The sequence below is a fragment of the Carassius auratus genome, chromosome 38, assembly GCF_003368295.1.
Source record: "Carassius auratus strain Wakin chromosome 38, ASM336829v1, whole genome shotgun sequence".
Classification (NCBI taxonomy): domain Eukaryota; kingdom Metazoa; phylum Chordata; class Actinopteri; order Cypriniformes; family Cyprinidae; genus Carassius; species Carassius auratus.
In genome coordinates, this window is record NC_039280.1 from 15,362,470 (window position 1) to 15,370,765 (window position 8,296).

The 8,296-nt window shown below is 36.7% G+C and overlaps 2 protein-coding genes across 4 annotated transcripts in view; one reads left to right on the plus strand and one right to left on the minus strand.

Annotated features, from left to right (window-relative positions):
• The window catches only part of ninl (ninein-like), a 27,704-nt gene extending 22,843 nt beyond the window's left edge, over positions 1 to 4,861 (plus strand). For 2 of the 3 annotated variants that reach the window (XM_026224400.1, XM_026224403.1), the window contains 10 exons: positions 193 to 297; positions 384 to 453; positions 1,329 to 1,613; positions 1,694 to 1,807; positions 1,901 to 2,047; positions 2,132 to 2,281; positions 2,608 to 2,721; positions 2,805 to 3,014; positions 3,173 to 3,286; positions 3,978 to 4,169. In XM_026224400.1, coding sequence (XP_026080185.1) covers positions 193 to 297; positions 384 to 453; positions 1,329 to 1,613; positions 1,694 to 1,807; positions 1,901 to 2,047; positions 2,132 to 2,281; positions 2,608 to 2,721; positions 2,805 to 3,014; positions 3,173 to 3,286; positions 3,978 to 4,169 — 1,501 coding nt within the window. Of the gene's footprint in view, positions 1 to 192; positions 298 to 383; positions 454 to 1,328; positions 1,614 to 1,693; positions 1,808 to 1,900; positions 2,048 to 2,131; positions 2,282 to 2,607; positions 2,722 to 2,804; positions 3,015 to 3,172; positions 3,287 to 3,977 lie in introns of all 3 variants that reach the window. The other variant, XM_026224401.1, reaches the window with a different exon arrangement.
• Positions 4,572 to 7,818, minus strand: gins1 (GINS complex subunit 1 (Psf1 homolog)). The gene is made up of 7 exons (XM_026224405.1): positions 6,500 to 7,818; positions 6,302 to 6,366; positions 5,802 to 5,900; positions 5,625 to 5,715; positions 5,426 to 5,542; positions 5,119 to 5,193; positions 4,572 to 5,017 (listed from the first exon to the last, which is right to left on the minus strand). Exons 1-7 carry the CDS (start codon positions 6,572 to 6,574, stop codon positions 4,949 to 4,951), a joined length of 591 nt encoding a protein of 196 aa, XP_026080190.1. The 5' UTR covers positions 6,575 to 7,818; the 3' UTR covers positions 4,572 to 4,948.
• Positions 7,819 to 8,296: the final 478 nt, after the last annotated feature.

The window sequence follows — 8,296 nt, forward strand, 5'->3', positions numbered from 1 at the left end:
TTAATTGTATTAATAGTATTACATTTTTGTTTTGCCGCCCTAACTTTTTGTACGTTTTTGAAAATCTAGCTCTAAAATAATAGCACATGTTCTTAAAATTGTATTGTTTTCAGTACTAAGCTGCCTAAAAGTGCAGAGGTGGTAAAGATTGTTATGAAGAGCTGATCTCTATATTTTGGTTTCCAATTCTAGGGCTCAATCTGATGAGGTCACCTCTGAAAACAGTGCACTTAAAGACAGGCTTGCTGTCTTGCAGCAGGATGTCAAGTCACTGGAGGAGGAGCTCAACAAAAAGAGGTAAAGAAATCATTGACTTGTCAACTACCCATGCTTTATTTTGCCATTTTATTTAGCAAAAACTAATTTTGCTTCATTACATTTAGGAGGAAACTTGAAGAGATGGAGAGAGAATATATGAAGAATCGGGATGAGGAGGAGAGGCTAAGGAAAGAGGTAAAGTGCTTGAAAAATATTGATAGCATGGACCTTAATTTCTTTATATTAATTTCTGGTCTTATTCATAAATATTCAGCAGTCCACATTATAGCAAAGAAAAGTTTGTGTTCTTGGAATTTCGTCAAAATACTTAAAGTGGGGATAGTTCAACGAAACATTCGCCCTGGTGTTGTCCCAAACCTGTAAGACCTTCATTCATCTTCGGAAGACAAATGAAGATATTTTGATGAAATCCGAGAGTTTTCTGACCCTCCATAGACAGCAAGGGTATTGAAACATTCAAGAACCAGAAAGTTAGTTACGACATTGTTAAAATAGTCCATGTGACATAAGTGGTTCAACCATAATTTTATGAAACTACAAGCATACGGTTTGACGCAAAGAAAACTAAATAATGACCTTATTCATAAACTTCTTCCATTCCTCTGCTTGTAAACTAGGTGAAGCATGCGTCCTGGTACTATTCTGAACGTGCATCAAAGAATAACATGGAAAAAAAGTCATTATTTTTCCATTTAACTTGATCTGCCTCCAAAACAAGTTTTCATTAACAATGACCTCACCAAGCCCCCTTCTTTTTAAATGGATGCATTTAGCAGATGCTTTTATCCAAAGCGACTTTCAGTGCATTCAGGCTATCAATTTTTACATATCATGTGTTCCCGAGGAATCGAACCCCCTTTTTATTTATAAAAAGTATCGAATTCCTTTTTCAATCACTCCAGCCACTCGTCATAAAGAAACCACTGTTTGCATTCCAATTCATTAATTTGTTGTCGTCAAATTGTCCGTTAAATGTCGTTTTATGAAAATGAAATGGTTGCAAAGCACTAGTTCCTGCTCCTAACAGTTGTTTTATTTCTTCAACATAGAATTCCAAATTTCGCGAGGAGGTGCTTGACTTCAGTGCGAGAAACCTGCAACTTAGCAATGAGAACGCTGAACTGAGTTCCCGGCTGTCTACTGATCAGAGAGCAGTGCAGACGCTGACTGACAGGCTCGCACAGGTGTGTCAGGAGAACGATGAGGCAGCTGCGGCCTACAAACAGCTGCAGGAAACCCTTCAACAGCAGAAGAGCGATGCACTAAAGCTGCGGGAGCAGTGGCGGAAAGAGAAGGAGCTTCTAGAGAGGGAGCTTAAAACCACCAAGGAGACGGTATGGATTTGTTGTGTAGGATATTTTAACAAATTATTTCAAAGTTGGCAGGAAATGCTGAAATTGCTGTTTTTCTTCAGCTCCAGCATTTGACGGCAGTCGAGTCTGCATTGAGTAGTCAGACTCTGAAAAACCAAGCACTAGAGCAAGACAAGGAGCGTTTGCTGAAGGAAACGTCAGACAGAGACCAGAAGGTGAGATGTTGAGGCTTTGTCTCAGAGTATATTTCCAACAACAGAGTATTGTTCCCGACATTTAAGCTGAAACATGCTTTGTGTTTGTTGCAGCTGATGAATCTTCAGGAATCTCTTGTCAAATCAGAAGCCCAGATTGAGCAGCTCAACTCTCAAATCTTGACCGTGTGGCAAGAAAAGGATGTTCACGTCCAAGAGTCAGCCACACATCAGAAGATGCTGAAACAGTCTCAGGACAAGGTCAACAAAGATCTTTATACTACTTGCTGTAGTAGTTCTTGTAAAATTCAAAAATAACTTGTAAGTATTGTTGTAAAACACAAGGTCCAGGAGCTTGAGGAGAGCATACGTCAGTTGCGTAAAGAGAAGGAGCAGTTATATCAGACACACAGGCTTCAGGAGGAGACGGCAGTCGGTGTCCTGCAGAAGGAGTGCAAGAGTTTGCGACTACAGAACGAGGAACTTCATAATAAGGTAAGTCAGGAACAATAATCTGCTTTTGCATGGATTTTTCTCGATATGCAATTATGCAGGCTTTTATACAAAATAATTTCAAGTGCATTCGATATACAGATCAGTTCATGCATTCATTTTTAGTTGTATTCACTACAGGGAATTTCAATGTATTTGAAGTTTCATATACTCACCAAGCATGCATTCATTTAATTTCAAATGAGTATTTGAATAGATTTTAAAATGTTATTTATACCTGTGATGCAAAGCTGAACTTTCAGCATCAGACTTCAGTGAGTCACATGGCCCATCAGAAATCTTTCTGATATGCTGGATTATATTTCTAGGTGGCTCAGCTGCAGACTCAGGAGCTGGATCTTCAGAGACTGACACATGAGTGCCTCACTTTGAGGAACAAACAGGCAGAGCTGGAGACTGCTAAACATGAGGCAGACAAACAGGTTTGGAGATCAATATCACGGATTTATGAATTCCTCATGAATATTTCTGGTCTCACTTTTATGTGTTTGTTGTTGTGGTTTAGGCGTTAAGGGCAGATAGCGCCCTGTCGCTGGTCCAGGCCCAGCATGCACGTGAGGTGCAGGAACTAAGGGATCAGGTGGGGTCTGGCACTCGGGAGCACTTGGCTCATCTGCAATCTCAACTTGTGGAGCAACAGCGCAGGACGCAGGATTTAGAGGATCTGCTTCGCTCTCAGGCCAAAGAGGCCGGTGTTCAGATGGGACTTCAGCAGGTACATCAGCATCACATTCAAAATCTTAAGAGAGTCAAACAGGGAGTGAACATGCGAGTGCTTATACATTTTTGCATTGAATCATTTGGGGGTTTTTTCACCCTTGATCTCATATTTCAAGAATATTTTTATTAATGAACTATTAAATCAAACAACAGGAGCAGTACGAGAAACTGATGGCAAGTATGCAGGAGCGTGTGGATGAGGTTGAGGCCAAACTGAAAAACAGCCGTGTCATGCTGCAGGAGAAGGTCAACCAGCTCAAAGAACAGGTAACCAGAAACTAACGGCATTAAAATCACATTTAGAAAATATGGATTTATTTGACTAAATCCTATCTTACTATATACAAAATGTTTACTATTTGTTCTATAGTATTTAGTATGTGAAGCTTTAGTAGGCATGCAATATTTAAAATATTGCAATACCTAAAGATTTCACATGATATCAACCCACATACTGTATATTATCTTCAAAATAAATATGGTTGAAGAATAGATCACTCAAAAAGGAAAATTTGTTGAACTCTGGCCATCCAGGATGCAGATAAGTGTTTCTACATCTGAACAGATTTGGAGAAAAGTAGCATTACATCACTTGCTCACCAATGGATCTTCTGCAGTGATGAACAAACTCATCTACATTCGAATAGCCTGGGGGCGAGTAAATTGTAAACACATCTGTATTTTTAGGTTAACTTTCTTTAATTTGAATGTTTAATTGAATATAAATTGTGAACTTTTGTTAGCCCTGTAACTAGTGAAATTTCTCACTGGAAATATAAGGTCAAACACTTGATACTGTGGGATACAGTGCCTTTATGCACAGTTTGGTAACTGTAGGTGAACTGAGCATGTCATCCATACAAAGAACTTCAGAAATATTAAGAGTTTAGTATGCTGAAGTTATTTTAAAATCTTTTATATGGTGACAATCATCTCTCTAACTTTTTTCACCCCATAGCTAGCCAAAAATGCCAAGTCCGATCTGCTGCTGAAGGACCTGTATGTGGAAAACTCTCAGCTCATGAAGGCTCTTCAGGTGACGGAGCAGAGGCAGAAGTGTGCAGAGAAGAAATCGTTTCTTTTGGAGGAGAAAGTGATTGCCCTTAATAAACTCCTACGTAAAATAGCCCCAGCATCCCTCACAGCTTAGACTTGTTTCACTCCATCATGAGCCTTTTGTTTTTTTTTGTTGTTGTACTGGATGGAAGTCCCACCCTTCAGTGCACTTTTGTCTTTTTGGTGCAAAATGTGTTTTTGTAAAAGCAATCCTAGTGTTAAAATGCAAGCACAGATAATGCAAAGTCTTAGTTACTATAACAGCATGTTGTATTAACAATTGTGCTGTTTTCAATAGTATAAAGAGAAAGAAGGGTTAAGTTAAATCAATGGTCTCTTCAGAGGCCATCAAATACCAATGAACAAGATTTTATAGTTTGGGATTTGATCATTTATTAAGGACAGAGCATTACACATTCCTTCAGTTGTTCACTGTGATGTAGGGTACAAACCGCAAGCGTTCTTGTAAATCTGTTAACTTCGTAAAAAGAAAAAAATAATATTTTACTGCAGTTTTAATGCCCATTATGATGCAATAACCAAAAGCACAGTATTCACACAATGTACAGTTTTGATACAAATACTATCTTTTAATTGCACAATTGTCAATCATGATGCACTAATGTCCACTTTGAGATAACTTATTGTTAAGTGTTGCAGATGTCTCTTATGATGTACACCTCATTGAAAAGAGCTTGCTGGGAGATGAAAGTGTGACACCACTGTTTGTAAATGCATCATGTACCACTGTAAAGAATGTGACCAAGTAAAGTTTTACCTGTGTAACTTTCTGATTCTATAATTCACTCTAGTTTAAACTTGTAATATCTAAATGAACATGAAGGAAGGTATCCACAATACAGCTGCTCCATGTTAGGAGATGACGTGCTCTAATACACCCTGCCGAATAAGCTGCTCACATTTCCATCTGGGTAAAAAGTGCTGTGAAGAGAGAAAGGGTGAAAAGTTTTATATATATATATACAGAGAGAGAGAGAGGTTTTTGTAATCAGATTTAAACATGCTCTTAAGAATATAGTTACCTGGCTATTTTTCTTCAGCAGAATGACAGTGCCATCATCTATTTCAAATTCTCCATGGTCCTTGAGACAGCGCACCTGAATTGGAATGAAATTATCAGTGCTTATAGGTCTAATATATATATATATATATATATATATAGATGAATTAAACTAAAATATAAAAAAAGATTCATATTAATATAATAATACACAAAACATGCTAAAAGTAAATACAAAACATAAAAAAAGGAATATAAAAACAAAAAAGTACTTTTTATTTTTTCAAACTATATCGGTATCCCTTTTCTACTAAAAAGACTGCACTCACCTCGATGTATAAACTCTTAGGGGGCTTCATGTCCTGTGTTATGTCCAAACCTTCCTCTCCCCCTATTGACCTCATATAGGTTGCCAAAGACTTTTTGTACTGATTGAACCACTCCATCTGATATTACAAGCAATTAAGTTACAGGTATCAGTCACAAACCAGAAAGATACATGTGACATAATGAGCAAGTCAGGCCTACCTCTTCAGCACACATATGAAAGCGAATGGTTGTGGGCAGCACACTGCCATACTCCCATCTGAGAGCACGGATTCGCAGGAGGCGATCATAACTGTGGAGAGAAAGAGATGGGTTTGATTACAGCTGTGGAGAGTGATCGTGATGATGGACAACACAGGAGCCCAGGGAGTCACACACAGGTATGCGGCGATGCAGCGCTGGTTTCTCAGCAGGCAGCTGTGCCTGAACTTGATGGATGGGATCAGCTCACTCTTTCCCTCCGTCTTTGCCTCATTCCTAAATATACAAAAAACAACACTTATATAATGACTTTAGAAACTAAATCACAGCATGCTATTATACTGTCTATTGTTGTTGTTTTTTTTATTAATTTTTCATTATATTTTTACAAAATATTTTTACCCAGCTTTTCATTTAATTTTATTTCCATCATTTTCTTTCCTAGTTGCAATAATTTTAGTACTTCGTTTTATTTCAGTTAGCGAAGACAACATTTACTCATTTTCACTGAAGTCTATATCTAATATTTATTTAATCCCAGCTTTATTTCAGTTAAATAAATAAATGTCTAGTGGTTTTAGTTTTTAATAACAATACTGCACAGATTCTGCCATGCTAAAATAACCAGACACAGATCATTAACGTTGGTCTCAGAGCTGAGCACATATTAAACTCACACATCAGTCTGATTCTGTTCGTAAAGCGCCTTCATTTCCTCCAGGACTTGGCGAATACCGTCTTCCTGCGGAAAAACAAAGACAAGGTATAACTTGACTTTGTTATCGACAATTATTACTAACTGCTGAAACTATAGCAACTATCATAAAGAGCACTTTAAGTTACTATAACTCTACGAAGCGCTGTACGTTACTCACATTAAAAGCGGGCAGCTGGCCGTCGCCCATCCGATGTAGTTCTCTAATAAGCTCGACTGACTTTTCGCAGAACATTATAAATTTGTTTGTAACTGAAAGATTTCAATATTTCTGGGAGGGATAAAGTCTTAGCTAGCTATATTTCCAATGTACTCGCGCAGACAGTTTTCGCGGTAAATTTTCGTTGTTGTGATCACGTGAGCGTTAAAGAAGTTACTACGGAGAGTCAAAAAGGACAGTCTGACTCATTTCCGGGAATCGGTTCTTATGAACAGTTCGTTTTTCAATGAACCGGCTCAGTGATTATTTTTCTTTTCAACGCGTAGCATTTCACATAAAACGATTTACATAATTGTTTGACCAGTGTCGTTAATGAGAACACGACAGCGAAATATGCATTATTGTGTATATAAATATGCACAGCAGAAAGATGTTTAAAGGAACCGGACCCTGAAAGTAAGAAAGCACAGCCATTCTCTGATAACTGCTTGAGACCTAATCCCAGTCAATACCCTAAAAATGAAATATTGGTTTGTGTTAAATATAGTAAGATACATAGTGCTGTATAATATTGTATTTTGGAGGGTTGTCTAATATTTTGTACAGATTGTTGACATTATTTTGCAACAAATTCTAAAAAAAAAAAGTACATGCTGCCATCTAGTGGTGTATTTAGTGATGTAGAAAATGCAAAAGATTGCGTCACTGAATTAAATGTGCCTATCTTTTTACATATATATCACATTTCTTATTAATATAAGCTACATTTAATGATTAACAATAAAGATAAAAAATAAGGAAAATATAGGCACATAATAGCCTACTTTTTTGACTGTTGACGTTACTAACGTTTTTTAATGTCTGTAATAATTTCACCACCACCAACAACGCATTTGACTTAATATTCTAGTTTTCATGGCTTAAAATTTATTATATAAAAACAATGAGGCAATAATGATTGGTTAATTTATAATAACCACATGGTTTTATAACACTGTTAAAAGATAATGTAAGATAACACAAAATAAATAATTTGTATTATTATAAATGCCTGCCACGGGCACCAATGGCCTGGTAATTGCTGTTGTTACACTTACAGGAGTCAGGACATTCAAATCCTTGTTCAATATTGACCAAACATTTAATTCAAATATCCACTTCATTGGCGATTTTGGCCACCTTTTTGTAATAGAAATGCTACAGCCTCTTTAATTTCTTCAACTAAAACACTTGGAGGGCACAACCTTTACCAAAATAAATCATGGTTTTATCGTAGTAAAACTGCTTAATTTTATTTTTTGGGACTTCTGAATGCTTGAGACTATAAAATCAATCAGACAACTGTATTAATAAAATAAAAAATAATAGAGCCCGACCGATATGGATTTTTGGGGGCCGATGCCGATATTAACTTGAAAAGAGCCGATTTATAAGCCGATATTTTGATTTTGAAAATAAACTGGATATTAGACCCATTTCCTATAAGCTGCACTTACATAACATTCAATGGCAAAATATCTGCCTGTTCTATGTATGTGGGCTGTATAAACCATTTTCCAGAAGGGATTTATGTAAAAAAAAAAGCCTTAGATTACGGTCTCAATCACTAAACAATTGCACATCAAAAGTATATATTTTTTAACGATCAAAAAACAGTCTGATTTTAAACATTTAACACTTTTACTTTCTTCCAGTTGAAGCTGATTTTAACAGTCTGTGTGTGTACTGTAAATAAATTATAATACTAAAGTTAAAGTATTTGCAGAAGTAGTCCCACACTTTTGCTGCTACATCATT